The following is a 17,792-nucleotide window of genomic DNA, read 5'->3' as shown; positions in this document are numbered from 1 at the left end:
GAAAAGTCTCCCTAGACCAGGGCATTAACTTTTTCTAGCTGAAATCTGTAATTCCCCATCGACAAACACAAAATTACTTTTCAACTCTCCACTATATCTGTTTTCATGTTTTCCCCCATTTTTCCCCCATTTTTTTCCCCCAAAGAAACAGATTTTTCCAAAGTTCTGCTTGCAGAATTTTGTTAATAACTGTCATTTTACAGCATCTAAATTGCTATAAAAATAATGTTCTAAAGGCAATAATGTATTGCTTTACACAACTCATGAAATCTGTGGTCTAGCTCTATTATTCATTATGAACACTGTCTTAAAGCTGATGAGAGGGAAATGAGAATTTATCATAGTGAAGATGTCTTCTAGGACCAGCTTCATTGTTTTTCAGTTTAGCATTGAGATGTGCTCTATCCCTGAAGTGTTAATGGAGGTCACTGCTGTTGCTCCCCTTTACTGTGTCAAAGCAAAAGTGCTCCTACATAGTTGACTATTGAGAAACAAAATGATGTTCTTTCCAGTATATCACCTTCAGCTTATGAGCCTCTAGAGCAGCAGTGATTAACAGGACTTTTACAAAGTTTCTGTGTAGTTACAAGGACAGCTTCAATCTTCTGTCATTTTTTTGCATTAGCTATGATTATGCTTTTACCACCAAAATGCATTTATTTTAAAGGTAACAATACAGACTCAGAGAATAGCTTATGTTTCATCTATATTTATCAGCACTCACTGTACATTTGTGTCTTCATTACCAGGAAATATTAAGGGACATTGTGCCATCTATTCCTGTTTACAGTTTATTATGCAGAGATAGGAAACACTTAGCATGTAAAATGAATGTAGAAATTATTCCTGGATAGAAACACGGACATTTCCCACTCGTTGGCTCTTTCTCCTCCATCACCGGATCAGAGTGTAATTGTCAGTAATCAGGCCTGCTTGCTGCTGATAAAACCACTCTGAATGCTAGCAGCCTTCTTTGTGTGATGACTCAATTATTCCAGAAGTGCCTCATCAAATCTGCCCCATCAGCTGGGCTAATAAATAAGGAGAAGAAACTGGCCCCCCAAAGCAAATTATAAATCCATTTGCATTAACCATTTCGCTGGTCCATGATCTAGGCAGAAATAAGCATGGCAGATTGCGTTAAGCTTATTTGAATATGTTTATAATGTTTACAGCTTGCAACCTTTTTTTTTTTTCACAAGGTGTTGGAATTATCGGTCATGAATAGCATCTAAATGTAGTTATGTTAATTACAGCAAAGCCTCCAGCATCTTTGAGGGATAGTTTGTTGCTTAAATCAGGTGAAAGTTAAACTCCACTGCTAGGTGAAATATGATCTTGGCATTGGAATTACTGCCCTGTTTAAAAGAGAGGATGAGTGGAAGTGAAGATTTTTGCAGGTACTAGGACAACTGCCTGTGTTACCAGCCTATCTCGTACTGCTAATGTGACCTCCTGTTCATCTCATGGTAGAACAAAATAAGATAAAGTTTAGCATTAGAGTTGAGAAAGAAAATGTGATTGTTGGAACAGTAAAAATTCTACTTCCTGTGTACTTTGCACTGAATAAAACAAGTGCAAAGATGAGTACTCTGCCCCAAGGAAACTCCTTTCTGAAGGTCAAATTATACACAAAAAAAAAGTTGTTTTCAAATAGAATCCTGCAGATTTGCTGCAGTGAGGGTGTAGGCCAAATGAAATTTGGTTCCTCATGCACTGAATATTTTACATGCACCTTGGGATCTCCTTGAGGTTTGTGCAGAATTTAACGTGTAAAGTTACAGACTTCAGACTGTGCAGGATAAAGATCTGACTGAAGTCCTGAGCTAAATATATCTTCATTTATTTGTAATTGTATCTTTCTTTCACATATTATTTTCTCAAATACTAAATACTGAATATGCTGCATTATTCTGTCTTGAGAAAGAGAAATCACTGTCACTGTAGAAACACAAGAAATGTTCAGGGATCATACTGGTGAGCTCACTGGATTTTGTTTCCTTAGATATTACTTTTATTCTAAGTTAACAAATCACAAACGGTAGTGATTATTCATTCCCATATTTGCAATATATCAACCACTGATATGGTAAATGAGAGAAAATCAAATTATTATGTTGGAAATGCAATGTATTGTGCTTAAAAAAGCTTTTGGGATCCTTCACAAATATAGTACGGCTTTGAGTATTGACAGAGAAAACAACTTCAGACTTTTGCTGAGATAATTTTGTGGTTGCACAATATGTCTTTTCTCATTTTAAAATCATCAGGATCTCTAGCAATCTGACCTGAATGAGTGGACTTTTACCCATAGACAAGGGGTCAACAAAAATAGTTGTTTGAAGGGATTTGTCACACACATCTGATGTTGAGGATCAGGACCTAAACTGTGATTCACATCAGTATCCTGGCATGACTCATGGATCTCAGTAGGATGGCACTTCAGAGTCAGTACAAAATCATATTGCACTGGAAATGGCTATAAACTGAAGAATGAATTGCTAAGGCTCCAGGTGATTTCACTGAACAATTACACTGACAAATCAAGCAACTCATATATTCCATCTTTGTGGGTTTATGAAGTTTATTATTCTAGTTGAACTGAGATGGTGGTTGAAAAGGGTGAAAGTTTTCTCTATAGGCAGGCAGGCTTCAACTTCCAGAATAAAAAATACTGTTCAGACACATAGGCAGTTGAAGTGTAAGCATAAATTGTTTTGAATTCTTGACTAAAAAAGAGAAATGAGTTGATGCAAGCTATGAATAGATTGGGCCAAATGAAGATACATGTGGACCCAAGGGGAGTGACCCCACCAAAGAACAGTGATTGACAAATAAGTAAGTTATCTCTGCCTGATTTCCATCAATAATGATCTTATCATTAAAGTCACCAACAATCTAGTTAGATGTACTTTGTGGGCTCTTGAGGCTGAGATCTTATTTTCTCCAGCTGGTTTTGCAGACTTCTGCACTTCTTGCAATGCCTCAAAATTTGGCCCATGATCAATTTTATAATTGATTTTTATAATCAGAATTACTAAATAAATTTTGTGTAAGACATTGATATTTCTGTGAAATCAGCACCAAGCCTTTTTTGCTACCTGAACTATCAGATCCTAACATTTATATTTGAAATATAACTTACTTCTTGGAGGGTGGACAGGGGTGACACATAGTTTATGTTACATTAGGGGTATGTCACATCCCGTGACACAGCACAATCCTACAGACCCTGTTTATAGCATGACAGATGCATGACATTGTATTAGACCTTTTATGAAACACCGTATCTTCAAATGTTCGTACTCACCCACGAATCAGCTGAATCACAGCCAGCACCCTGTTATGTGAAAGAAATCAAACCCAGCACAGTTAGACTTACTAACCAGTAACTTCTGCTGTGTTTAAACACAGCAGAGGGGTGCAGGTTTTTGTTCTTTGACACTGTTGCATGTAGTTTTTCAGTTCAATTTTAAAACCTGCCCCCCCAAGACCTGTCCCAGTCCAAACTCCTTTTCTTTTGAGGAGAATTTTCAACATACTAGCTTATTATGTAAAGTTAAATGTGAAAAGTTTTGTATATTTTTCCTTGTCCTTTGTGCACTTTTCCAAGTGGATCTCAGCTGTGCTGTCTTAACTCTCGGTCCCTTAGGATGAGAGAGACAGCAGATGGGTTTAGGGCAGAGGGCTGATGCTTCTGACAGCAAACGGCCTGGTTGTTGAGTGGAAGCTGTGAGCGTCAGGAAGCTCCTTTTCCCCAGAGAACCAACTAACCACTGAAGAAAGTTGAAAATGAGCCCTTTGAGAAACGCTATTAAAAGTAGTAAAAAATTGCAATTGTGCAGATGATGTGCTGCTGTGTGGTTATTCGGATGCTAATGAGTTTGACATTGGGGAACTCAAAGGGTTTACAGCTACTCCCTTATGTGATTTCGTTCTTTATTGGCAATCTTGGAGAAAGTAAAGGAAAAATACATTGTTAATAAATACTTAAGGTGCTAGAATTGTAGACAAAAATCTGCTAAGTTTTAGTCTTTAGAAAGAGCTTTGCTCACCATTGCAATTATTCTCTGAGATCTTTTGTTTTAGATTAGTGTATTTTGAACAAAGAGGAAGGTAGAAGGCTTTGAGACTTCTTTTGTGGTTTTGGGGTTTTTCTTTATGAATGTTGAAATAGAATAACAAGAAAATAGGCCTTTGAGGATAAACAATATCTCTTTCTAGCAACATATTGGCTAAAAATTGCTTAAAAATCCTTTTGGTATTGGGATGTTTTGTTCTGGGTTTTCTCTTTATCATCTTAAATCTGTTGCCTGTTCCATTATTTGATAAAAGTGTACTTATTTTAATTAAAAGTTCTTGATGGGATGAAACTAACATCCTATCTATTGGGACACAAGCAGAAACTAGTTATTCAATAAACTCTGGCTTTCCTGAGAATCTGTTTAGAATGAGCCTTTCCAACTTCAGAAATGTAACATTTCAAATTTTGCTGAAAATAACGTCATCAGATACCACTAAATAAATAGTCAAAGTTCCCAAAGTTTATTTGCAAACTTTGTCATGATTGAAATACCTTCAATGAATAAATCTATTTTACTAAATACACTGGATAATATGTGAAACAGACCTCTGAAGTTGCAACTGATAGCGAAATTTTTATGTTTTGGTCACCAGTGCCAGGAGTGATGCCAAAGTAAATCTTGCCCTTAATAACTGCTCATTGTGAGATTCTTCCAGGTTGCAAGTGCGTATAAATGTCAGAAGGGTTTGGGTATTCAGTATTTCTGAAAACAAGGATCTCGGTATTGTACACTCAGAGATAAACTTCTGGAGCTCTACTTCCCTCGCTGTTACTGTTGATTTAGCATAAAGTACCTCACAGAAAGGAATAAAAATTGAGCATGGAGAAATGTCAAAGATTTCCTTAATCTGGCTTATGCTGCGAACACTATCAGCCTGCCAAACTTTAATATTCAAAATCAGAAAAAATAAAACAGAGGAGTTTTCTTCTGTTTTTAAAATATTTTAGAATGCTTCTCATTTGTTTTACATCATGTACTGAACCATCCTACTCAGTCAAAGAGGTTCTGATGCAATTAAAATATTTGACTAAGGATTTCTACATATAGAAACGGTAGGTTTTTGTCCACACAAGAAGCAAAACTTTTCTTAGAGAAGGTCTATTTCATAAGGCATTAATGAGATAAAGAAAGTACCATAAGAAAAGAAAATACCCTATTCTTTACGCCTCTTAGAAGCATCATTGATGCCTCTACACCCTATCTTTGTAAAACCGCTGAAGAATATATTGCACCTGGATTATTTACCCATTTGATTTAAAGAGTGTCTTGTTTCATCCATATGTTATTTAGTACAGCTGTTTTTCTGTTTTCTTTTGTTGTTTTTCTTTTTGTTTGCTTGTATGTTTTTTCCAGAGAATGAATTTGAGGATTATCTGTTAAATCAGGCAAGTCATCTTGGGCTGTGTGACGAATTTGGTCCTTTGGAATCTGCACATATTTTCACCTGGAAACACGCAAAGGTGGGATAATTGATTTACAAAAATTAATTTGAGTAGAAATGTATCTGTATATTAGTAGTAGAATACTATGTGGTTTCATGTGTAGAGCCTTGTGCACTAGGACTACTTTTCTTGCATAATCTCTGCTGTTTTAAGAAAAGTCTTCAACAGTCAGGTACAGCAGTATTAAACAGTTGAAGAGGTGAAAATTTTTGTAAATATGTAGAAATTCTAGTTAAGTGTGTGAATTACACTCATTAGCCATACATACTGTCAGTAACACAAGTATCTTTGAATTTGTATGAGTCCAGGAATGAGAATATATTTCATAATGCAGTGCTAAAATTTTATCTTTCAGGGATAACTTATTAGTGATGTTTTGTATATATATATATGTATAAGGCTTATTGTTTTAGGATTTTTTTAACTATATAGCAGTTGGGTGGGCTAAAACTTTAGTGTACTTAAAAAGAGCTCAATGTGTCAAAGCTTTTTTTTAATATTGCCTTTTTCTTTCTTCTAAAAAATGATATTTAATATATAGTAGCAGAGAAAATAGTGACAAGACCTTGAACTACATAAAAAATAATAATCCAGAGTGAAAAGCCTCCAGAAAGTAGCCTGGGTTGAGCTGCATTTCAGTGTGGTATACTATATAATTTTTCTCTGAATTTAAAAAGCTAGCAGTTGCCCCTTAATTTCATAAAGCTGTGACTCTGCCCTCTAAAGCCTTGGTAAAGAAGACTAATAGAAATACTTGGCACACGTTGGTTACCTAAGGGAATAATAGAACTATTTGCTGTAGTCGTTTGGCAAAAGGACATAAACATATGGCTTTGGTTTATATTCAGCACTGCCAGTTGTGCAAAGTTGCATGGATGAAGTATACAACAGCAGTGACAACTCAGAAATCATAAGTGAGAATCAAAATAAATCATCCTCATTACAAAGCTATTCAAGCTTGCCTCTGATTTAAGGCTTATTTTGCCGCTGCATATTTTGGAGTACTGAAATCAATATTAAAAAATCTACTTCTCAAGAATGTGCACACCATTCAATCACACTATAAAATGGCAAATTTTTGATGATTTATATGTTATAAACATGCTTTAAAGTTTGCATTTAGTAGGTGTACTTATTTTAATTCCTGAGAAATTCATAGAGCTGAACCAATTATTTCCATGTCATTCAGCTTTTTCCTAGAGAAATCAGGAATAGCACTGAGCAAACTAAAGCAAAATTTTCAGTAATAAAGACGAAATGACTCCTTGGTTAGGAATAATCAAAATCACAAAACAAGGCTTATTTTTAGCGATAGTCTTTAAGAACACATTTGTAAATATTTTTCCTTTTTGGTCTTCAACATATCATTAAAAGAAAAAGAAGAGAAAGAAGCTTTAACCACATTACAAGCAATGTCTCTAAAAAAATTATATTTGGATTCTGGATTACTCTTTACTGCCAGCAATGAAAATATATAACTTTGTCTAGAAGTTGCTATATGTGTTCTTGGCATTTCTTTTTCTCACCATACTTCTCACTGTCAGTGTGAGATTAATACTTCATATTAAAAATGTTATTGTAAGCTAAGAGAAAGGTTCAGTCAGCACACATATACACAGACAGCCAAATAGTGCTCAACACTTCTGGATGGGCAGTAAGAAATCATGATTTCAGATTTACTAAAAAAAATTTTCTCTATGACTTTATTATCTTTTTATGTGGTAGAATCTTAAATGAGTTATTGAAAAGAAATATCAAAATATGACCACCAAAACCACTGAAAAGCTTTCTCTGAGGGTATTATTCACTGTAGGGAGAAGTACACAGAGTGTTGTGTCACCGTGGGGCACAGTATAGAACAGTTCGGTTCATTGTCCTTAGCAGAATCTGACTTCAACTTTGAAGTTTGTGGCTTGTGTTGGAGACTTTAGAATGTATTTGTGTGCTTTAAAAATTATTTAGGTTTTTTCCTCTGGCTGAGTTCACTAAGCTTGTGACAGATATAGCTGTTGTCTCAATAGTAACTTAAGTAATTCTTAAATTAAAAACTGTAGAGAAAAGCTATTCTTTTTCCAGACGTCTCAAAATCAGGTAAAAATTTCCTAGTGAAACGATTCCCCAAATTTAATGTTGAAAATCAGGTGTAACTTTTAGTCGGAAAATCACAGTGCAATGATAAAGCTTACAGTCTTTAGATAAACCAGCAATTTCCTTTCCTCTAGCCCGTTATGCAAAAGAAAACAGACTGACACTACAGCAATGTGAAACCCACTCCAGGAAAGTCATGTTTGTATGAAGATTACAATGGAAATTACAAAGTACATAGCTCTTACATGAAATCTTTCCAGGAGATGCATTTTACTTTTACCTAAGTCAGCAGCACTGGCTTCCCTAAGTCATAGCTTATTTCACAGTGATGTGCTGTAAAACTGTCTTACCAAGAGAGTAGTGTCAATTTAATTTCTGAAATTCAAATTTAAAAATGTGCAAGTAAACTGAAATAGTTGCTACTATTATTATTGTCATTATTATAATTTATTGCACATGCCCTATTTTCCGCTGTTAGTCATATTCTTGGATCCTATTATAACATCAGTACATGCACATGTGCACAGACAGACTCCAGGCACACAAAAAACCAAACTCAGAGCCAAATCCTGATTCTCTCACTCAGGGAAGTATTTCCAGGTGCTGCTCTCGAGTCTGTTAACTGCAGTGGGATGGTACAAACAAAAGAAGTACCATTTGGTTCCTGCAGCCACGAACTCTGAAATAGTTTGCTCAGAAAGTACGATTGCTGCTATTCCACCAGTAAATTAATCTGGAGAAACATGAATACCCTGTAGCAGCTAAATAGCAAATTATTACAGTTTGAGCCAAGCAGAATTTGGGGTATTGTCAGTGACTCCAGTCAGTTTTCTGCGATCTGGTTGTTGGCTTATGCTTAAATCTCAATGAACATTGAAGGAAAAGTGGAGGACGGATCAGAATGAAATTCACAAAGTCAGACAGAGGGCATTCACAAACCTGGGGAGATTTGCTGGAACATGTTTTCAGAAAATTATTCAACATCAATATTTTCAGTAAATTTTGAGATCACAGAAATGGAGCATAACTGAAGCAGCAAGCATTTATTTCTTAGCCTACTTGCTTAATGATTTGGGACTGCAGAGCTGCTGCACCTCTGTCCTTGTGTTTCTGGCTGCATGTTTCCCACTAATTCCTTTAGAGTCCATTAGCTAGCTTCAACAATTTTTGAAAAGAAAATGTTTAGATGAGTTTAAAATCCATCAAATCAGAGAATCTATCTATAAGACACAAAGATTAAGTGAACTTAGTTCCACTATTCACTTGCCATTATTTTTGTAAAGCTTGCCCTTAAAAATTATGGGACTATAACCCCCAATAAAATTTTCCTGGTACACATTTTATTATCCCCATGGTCCTGATGGCTAAAAAATTTAGTAGTGAGATATTGTGTGAGGACTTTGTGCAGATATAACCATTCTATTTACCCCTTATGGGTTCTTGACTCAAGACAACATATGTAGTGGGAGGGAGGGTGACCATCCCCCAGCTTCGACAGCTTGAGGCACCTTCCAGAATCCATCCAACCTTCACAGTACACAACAGTAATAATATATGTCCAAAATTAACACATTGATAACAATTACCTCTAAAAAGGTTGGCAAGAATTTCTCAGAATTTAATCATCTAGTTGTTCCATGGGTGACTTGAAAGTTTGAATGCTTTTTGTTGACCATCCTTTGCTGTAATTTAATGTAAAATTATCACTATGTAGATGAAAAACAGACAGGAGCCACTTCATTTGCTTAGTATCAGGCTGTCTCTGAAAGAACTGCTAAGCTACAAAGATACTACATTTAAATTTTGAGCAAGAGAGGTTTTTTGCTGACACAGTTAAGAGATTTCAGTTTTATTCAGTTACTTTTGTATTTCAAGTTAATGCATAGGACTCTTTCGTAAGTTAAGGTGTCTTTATGCAGCACAGACATGATGACTATTTTGATATACGTATGCACTAGGCTAAACTGTTCTATAAATTTTATGTTTGAGTTGATAAAAAGATATCTCATAGTTCAAAAGTTTCACAAGGAAAGAAAATCAATTGAAAAATCACCTGCATTGATTTTATCATTGGTTTTCACTCTTTGTGCAGTTTTTAAATATTCATCACAATGCAACCTGCTGTTTAGTCCAAAGTAACTGCTGCTCAGTAGAAGCAGTGGACACTTTTTGTTTCATAATTAAAATAGCAGCACTGTGATTGGTGTGGTATTTATTATGAAATGATGACAAAGGAGTACCAGTGGTTTTAATAGTTTTAGCTTACAGGAGCTGTTGTTAATTTTGTCTGTAGAGTTGCAGGTGAAATAATGCACAGTGGATAAATAGTCTATATTGGTTTAACTGAACATAATATATAGTGTGTTCTGGAGTTGTTTGTCTCAATAGACTATAGTAATCAAAAGTAATGAACCTATTATGTGCAGGACCTTGGAGAGCATAGAATGGCAGTAAAAGTGTGGCACATAAAAGGTTTATTAAAGGAAATTAAAGTCCATCATTGCCACACCTGCTCCCCTATTATAAGTCTATGGCAGGTCAGTGCCTTCAATCACAACTCAGCATCAGAGAACAGAGCCATGTTTCCCATTACCATTGCAGTCACATTGCAAATACTTGTTCTCCAGGTTTTAAGGATAGTAACAAGTAACGGCTGCCACCAGCCCCACTACATAAGCAGAAGCCCTTCATGTTTTTCCCTGCTAATAATCAATATCAGATGTAAATTTAAACGGAGAAAAGGTATCATTGTCTGGCTTTGATGTGCATTTCCATCAATTTGTATTTTCATTTCAGACATCACTAGATTTGTTCTAGAATTACACCTCTTCAAGTCCCTTTTCAAATGTTTATGTTCTCTCCTGCAAATAGGTATTTTGATTCCAATAGCTACTTATAGTGTTCAAACATGTATAAAAACAAACAAATCCCAGAAAATTAGAAAAATGCTTTTTATTCCCTAAAAAGGCTGACTTTACTCTTTTATTTCTCAGGTCAATTTTGTCATATTCTGCAATGTTCTTTCAGATAAGACCTTCAAAACATCTCGGTAATCTGAGTCATATAGAGCTAAAAATAAAGCATACTCAGATCTTCAAACTCTATAAATGGAAAAAGGCACTAACAGGACTTCTTGCTTCTTTTCTCAGTTTAGTTCAGTTCAGATCAGCTGATCCTCAGAAAGAAAAAATGATATAATAGACAGGATCTTCTGTTGACATCAGTATTTACCTCATGACATTTTGCAGGGAGAGATGCCTGGCAACTTCTGGTACCCACATCTACCTATCACCCAACACAATTTTATTAATCAGACACTGGTGTCTGCAAATTGATTTGCAGAAGCCCATGGCAGTTGCTTTTTCTACAGTATATTTGATCATCACCATTTTACAAACAGGGAAACTGAGATTCAAATCAAAGACAGATAACAAGGTTCCCTCAGAGACTGAAGAAAAATTCCGTATTTCCCAAAATTTTGCCTAGACAAAAATTCCTGGTGAGAGAGTCTTCCTCACATAAAAATTAAGTGTTACTTTTAGAAAGGAGTTTGCCTCCCTGGACATCATCAAAATTGCACCATTGTACAATCTGCAATCTGTCACTGCAGTTGTCCACACCAGAACCCAAAATCTTAATCCCTTCAAATTTCAGGGTTTTGCAATAAAATCCATGGATTGAAAGCCTGCCCCTACAATTACGTGTCTGGGCCACATCCAAGACCAGAAGGTGCATATTTCCAGTTCGGGTTTAGATGTAGCCAAAAGTATAGTGAGAACAGCTGATCTTGAAAGGACTCTCTTATTTCAGTTAGAAAACTTATTACAACAGCTGACTTCTGGGGAGGTCTGGGCTTTTTGATTGTTTGGGCTTGTTTTTTTTAATGTAAAATACAAATCTGGACACTGCATTCTCCCAAAAAACCTCCTATAAATCCGTAACTCAATGTCTCTTTAAGCAAAACTTCTTTAAGAAGTAGTTGATTAAGTGGTGAAGAATTTCAAAGCTGTATATGTGTAGTTATGCATTGTCAAGCAAGAAGGTTTCATGTTTTAAGGATGAAGCTGTCAGAAATGCAGGTTCCAACACAGCTATAGAGCTATGCCTCAGTTACAATAAAAATGCAGAGTTCCTGTAGGCATGGCAGCTTTCTGGGACCTTTTGTTTCAGGAGGTGGATGCTGAAAGCAGCACTCATGCAGCATTACTCTTTCTAACCTTATGCCTTCAGCTAACACCTGCAGACCTCGTCATTAAACCTTACAGAGTCACTCATAACCATCACTTTATTAAACAAATCTGTATCATTAAAAGTATCTCCTAGGTATTTACTAGATATTCACAGATGGCTTTTTATCTCTTTGACAAGATTAATAAGGCATGATTATTCTTTTTTTTCTATTACTGTCTAGCCTTTGGAAATGTGAAAAAAAAGCATTGGAGTACTTTTTTTCCTCAATGGCAAAAGGTATGAATTAAAGACCTTGTGTTAATATTACAGATGGATGCAGATGGGGAAAATAAAAAGCTGCGCACACGCTCCAAAGGAACCAAGGGTGAGTTAACAAGCACGCTCCACGACCTGTGCCCAGAACACCATGAAATATCATAGTTCCTGTGCACACTCCTTAATGTGCAGTAAGAGACTCTGTAGCTTCCTTAGGGCTGCTTTTTTAATCAAGGCAGGACACTGACTGCTGGCATTAAAAGGCATGATGTTATTAGCTATGGTATAAAGAAAAGCCAAAAAAATCTACTGATGTTATTTTCTTTGAGTTATTTTTTCAAAGAAAATAAAGGCTATGCTTTTTATTATGCAAAAAAACCCAAACAAAACAAAACAAAAAAACAACCCAAAACGATTTTCCACAGTCAGTAGAGTTGACAACATTGAATGGATGCTTTAAAAATAATATAACAAAACTTTGTCTCAGCCACGTGAATGTTTTTCTGTCTATTGATATTAATTATCTATAAATTAGTTGTGTAAATGGTCCAGAAGTAAATTTTCTTTAATCAAAAGCTGCAGGTGTATGTGGCAGAAGAGAACCTTGCATTTTTTTTTGAAGTATTGGTGCTCAGGTTTCATTTGCAAAGTTATGACATAGTTGTATTTCCCAGATATTACTCTCTTTTTGTAAGGAACAGATGGAAATGCAGTACTGAGAGATAAACAGGCCCTTAATGATCTCAACATCTGGAAAACATGATTGACTAGAAATACAGCCCTTCCAGGAAAATAACTTTTTATTTTAATTCATAACACTTTTTGTGACTCTTGATAACACGTGAAAAATGGATATACTTAAAGATAAATGTCAGAGTTTTGCCTACCCTGTGAACATTTTTGCTTATGACTATTTCAGAGGCACAAAGCACCCATTCTTCACTCTGATTTTAATGGGAATTGTGCACTCTCAGGATTGTGCAAAACAGACTACTTCGATTTGTTGTCACAACTCACTAGTTTGGATTGTTAATATTGTGACTTCAGGTTCAAGTTATGGTCTGAATGAAAAACTAGAGTGGTTTGGCTTCTCTATTTTCAAATGATCAAAAGGGCAAAAAGTGCTAGACTTCACTTAGGGAAAGACAGAGGAAGAGCACTGAAGTACCACACATTGACCGCAGATAAGGGGACGAACACAGACAAACCTTTCTAAAAACCATAGTCATTGTCATATCAAAACTTAAATGTAACCCTCAGTTCTCTGAAATTAATATAAAATTCATATGTATTTCAAAAGTACCAAGCAGAGAACTTGAAAAGAAACTGAATAGGAAATATTTACAGGTCAGCATTAGGGCACGTCTTCTCTGTTGGTCAGGACTGTGAGTTAAAACAGTTTGGCTGGAATAGCAAATTTTAATTGTAATCAATAGGGGTTTCATACCCTTTCACTCAAAAGGCCAATAACACAATTGTAAAACTTACGGATTTTTTTTCTCCATGTTTTTATACATGTGCACGCACTCTTATAGCAATTAATATATCAAGAAAATTTTCCCAGAAGTAGAAACAACAAAAGTTGCCTCTGCAATATGAGTAATCCCTAGAGACACCTGTTGGCCTTGTCAAAATGCTGTATACTCTTGTGTGGGCAGGAATTTGTAAACACCAGCCTTTGCAATTCCCAAACTGATTTTAAATTCTCAAAAACAACAGTAAAAACAAGGGTCTTTGCTTTTACTTTTATTTTTTATTTTTATTTTGCTTATTGTTCCACTGAACGTCATACTCTAGGTTTCATGCATCCTAAAATAACTGTGAGAATTGCACATTCGTTTAGCATTTGTCACTAGTAGCTACAATCCTGTGGTTAGCATGAAATAACCACCTGTGTTTTGATAGCCACTCCTCTGTCATTACAAATAGGCAGGTGCAAGGTTGCAGAAAGAACAAGTCTGGAAGTGTAAACTAATTAATTCTTTCCTGCTTTTATTAACAGTTCAAGTGGACTCTATAGCTCAAGAGCTCAGGTAAGAACTCACGTTGTTTATTTTTTCAGTTTTATTTTCTTATTATACTGAGAAATTTATACCACTGCTATAAAATAAAGAATCAAGCAAATGTATTTTGTAAAGCTTTAGCACAGATCTGAAAAAGGATAATTTATGCAGATTCACTTTTTAGATATACCAAAAATTAAAGCAAAATTTTAGCAATAATTATGCAAGCATAATCAAAAGTAACATGAAGTGGGCAGGATTCTGGTATGTTGTCTTTATCTTCAGCCAGTGTCAGGGCACACCACAAAATAATTTCCGGTGAATCTTCAGATATTCAGTCTTCATTTTCCTGTAATATGTGTTATAGTATTTCAATGTCTGAACATTCTAGGAGATATTAATATATTTTACTGGATGGTTTTTATAAAACTGATCTGTATAGTACTGTAAATTCTAAATGCACTAATGGCTCATTCTTCCTTAAGTATTTGTTGAGGTTTCATAGTTTATGGAAGTAGCAGGGAGTATTTCTCAAACTTGCATAAAGAATGTCAGTCCATTCAAAACCACAAACTATGCAATGATATTTCAGACTGCAAATGTTCAAGTAAAACTTCAACATAACTACTTCGATCTACCTGTGTGTGCACCAAATCCTAATAATTGCTCCAAAAACTTTGATTAAGCTCTGGAAAGACTGGCAGATTATTCAGTACCCATGTACAAGAAAAAAAATATTTACAGGTAGCTGAAAATTCCTAAAGTTATTAATCAGAATTAAAATTCACTACAGCTTCAGTGTAAATACTGAAAACATTTTTGCAGAAAGATCTTTAGAGTTTTTGTAAATTAACTTATTTTCCCTACACTCACTCTTCATCACATGTTACTGAGCTGCTTGCTTAATCACAGCAGGCATCCAAAATATGTGCTTGTGGGTTCATCCATCTAGGGAACAGAAACATCATCATGTGATTTATTTGATCAACCAAAATGCCCCCATCTCTTAAAATAGGACATGAAATATTTACAGGAAGTTATTTGCAGTGAAGACATACAATATTTTAAGGTTTTGTTTTATAATAAAAGTGAGGAAATTATAAGCTTCTTATAGCTATTCCATGAACAGAAGTGTAGGCTAACTTTTCGGATAAATTATTCATGGTGAGTCACTCATTCAGCTCTACTGTGAATCTAATTTTTCTGTATGGCTTCAGTTTCCTGAGATTTAGTGCTTCTCCTTTTTTCCTCTGTGCATCGCTAATTTATGCACCAGAAGGATGCATTAATCCGAAGAGGCAGCCATCCAAAAATGGGGATGGTCCATGTGTTCCTAAGAGAAAAATGTTTGAAAAATAGAGGATGTGCAAGTTTCTGCAACATCAGGAAAGCTGTGATTTATGTATTATCAATTGCTATAGCTTTTCCCGAGCAACTTTATCTTTCCCTGTGAAATACATGCTGTCTTAGGAACTACTGTGTAGCAGATCACTCTGTCAGAGATGTGGACTACCTCCATAAGGAAACACACATTGGTTTAAAACAGTGAGCTAAACAGCACAGAAAGGTATTAGCCAGCCCTTAACTTGGTATTTGTAGTTTCTGCTGTACCAGGTTCCATATTGGGTATCTCCACAGTCAAGTGACTTTACTGACCTACAAGTCAGGTGATCAATATATGAATCTACTTGTCCATGAAAAAGTAGAGGGAGAGGGGCAGGGACTGCTTTTTGGAAACACAGCCATCAGACTGCATTCCTGTTAGTCACACCCATACTACTGTGGGAAAACTTTTGAATTCCTCAAGAATTAAAGACTGAAGTAGTCTATTGTGTTCCCTGGATATAGATATTGGAACCATTGTATTTTCTGACCAAGGTTCTAAATGCTGTGTTGGCTGAGAAATTTAAATCCATGCTTAATTAATTTTCCCTTTTCCCCTGGCTTATCCTATCTGACAAAGCACTTTTGCACTCCTTATTGAGTTTCTGTTATGAAGTGCCTTGGGATACTTTTACATGAAAGACACTACATAAGCTTACATGCTCATTTTGTATTATTATTAATTTCATAACATTGATTGGTTCTAGAGCATTTGTTAGCCTTTTCTTATTCTGCAACTTGTGTTTCACGAAAGTAGAGAATAAAATAAATGAGAAGCAAAACAAAGAGTTTCAATCACCAATTAGATACAATGAAGCATGAAAATTTCTCTCTTCTAAATTTCAGGCGTTGAAATCTTGCTTAATAGAATTCAATGCCAAAAAATCTCTTGATTTCAAGAAAGCCAAGATTTCACTGAGAAAACTGCCTAATGTTGTTATCATCCATCTTCTCCTGAAAAATAGGACCACCTTTCTACATAAAAAGTATAGTTTCAGAAAAATATTATCTTAAGGGAAAAGCTGGGTTTTAGATTTTTTTTTCCTTCGTAAAATAACTAAAAATTCTCTTGCACTGCACTGGCTTTTCAGACTTTCTTCCAGGTATACACAACTATTTATGTGTCAAACTTGCACTTTTTTCATGTAACTATATGTCCTGAGGAATCCCAACTTTCAGTATAATATAAATAATTTTCTTTATACATGAATACTATCAACATTTCTGTGTTATTAGTAAAAATTTATTAGGGTTGTTTTAACTTTATCTACTGTATGTGCTGTAGTGTTGAAGCATAGTACACTAAACTCAATAAGTCCTTCAAAACAAAACTGTTTCTCCTTGAAGTCTTAGTGATTTACTTATTAACAACATGGTTTAATTTTTTATTTAGGAATGTAGTGCTGTGGTGTTTTCATTGGTAGCTAAACTATCTTAAGAAAAGATGAGTCTTTTTGTCACAAGCTAAACGTAGCAAAGAACAGTGTGTGGTAGAAGCAAGTGCTGAAGGCAGAAGATTTCTGTCACATACATTCAAGTTTGAATCTGACACCTTTTGGGCATAGAAGCTGTGTTGTATCCATCTTCTGTAAGAAGCAGAATGAAGAGGTCTTCTCTTAGGCAATTTTGTCATGGACCACTGAAAGGATCAGGACCTTCAGCTGTGTTCAGGATTAGGATGGAAACCAAAGGAAAGTGAGGAATATTGGAGTGATGCATTCTCATTACTGTGCTTTATTTAACAGATGGGATACAGTACAATGAACCATCTGTAGGTTATGGAGTGGCATCTGGGTCAGACCAAGGAAGAGCAAATTGGATTGATCAAAGCACAGGGTGGCAAAAGCATAGATCAATTTGGCCAAATCCATATCTGAATAGAAAGGGTACCTTTCTGAGTTAGATACAGGTGAAACCAAGTGTTTTGGGCTTCTGTCACTGATGATTAGTATAGAGTCCATAAGGTGTTTCAAATCATGGAGAACAGCATTGCCCTTTGGTGGGAATAGTTACACTTCCCCTTAGTTTCTGCAGTGTTGCATCACTTCTTCAAAAGTAAGGAAAATTACTTTTTTATCTGGAACTCTTGTTCCAGGTGTTGTGAGACATTTTAGGTACTCAGAGAAGTTGAACTGCTCAGTGCGAATGTACAGAGTTATGAGTATATTGAATACTTTAGCAGAGAGAGGAGTAAGAGAGCAGAGCTCTCTGGATGTCTCCTTGCTAGAAGGAGTAACCAGACAATTCACACTTTTGCTGCTGTTGATTAGGAGGGTGAGAAACCAGCAAAGCAACTCTGCAAGCAATGGAACTGAAGTATTTCAGAAAGTCTGTGTTACTAAAAT

The 17,792-nt window shown here is 35.5% G+C and overlaps 1 protein-coding gene across 5 annotated transcripts in view; it reads left to right on the top strand.

The window, feature by feature from the left end:
- The window catches only part of ST18 (ST18 C2H2C-type zinc finger transcription factor), a 168,897-nt gene that overhangs the window by 88,590 nt on the left and 62,515 nt on the right, over nucleotides 1–17,792 (top strand). For all 5 annotated transcript variants that reach the window (XM_048286727.1, XM_048286728.1, XM_048286726.1 and 2 more), the window contains 3 exons: nucleotides 5,439–5,545; nucleotides 12,116–12,170; nucleotides 14,064–14,094. In XM_048286727.1, coding sequence (XP_048142684.1) covers nucleotides 5,439–5,545; nucleotides 12,116–12,170; nucleotides 14,064–14,094 — 193 coding nt within the window. The remainder of the gene's footprint in view (nucleotides 1–5,438; nucleotides 5,546–12,115; nucleotides 12,171–14,063; nucleotides 14,095–17,792) is intronic.

Source organism: Corvus hawaiiensis, chromosome 26, assembly GCF_020740725.1.
Source record: "Corvus hawaiiensis isolate bCorHaw1 chromosome 26, bCorHaw1.pri.cur, whole genome shotgun sequence".
NCBI classification, from domain to species: domain Eukaryota; kingdom Metazoa; phylum Chordata; class Aves; order Passeriformes; family Corvidae; genus Corvus; species Corvus hawaiiensis.
Note: the sequence above shows the minus strand (reverse complement) of the source record. Positions and strands in the feature narration are given on the sequence as shown.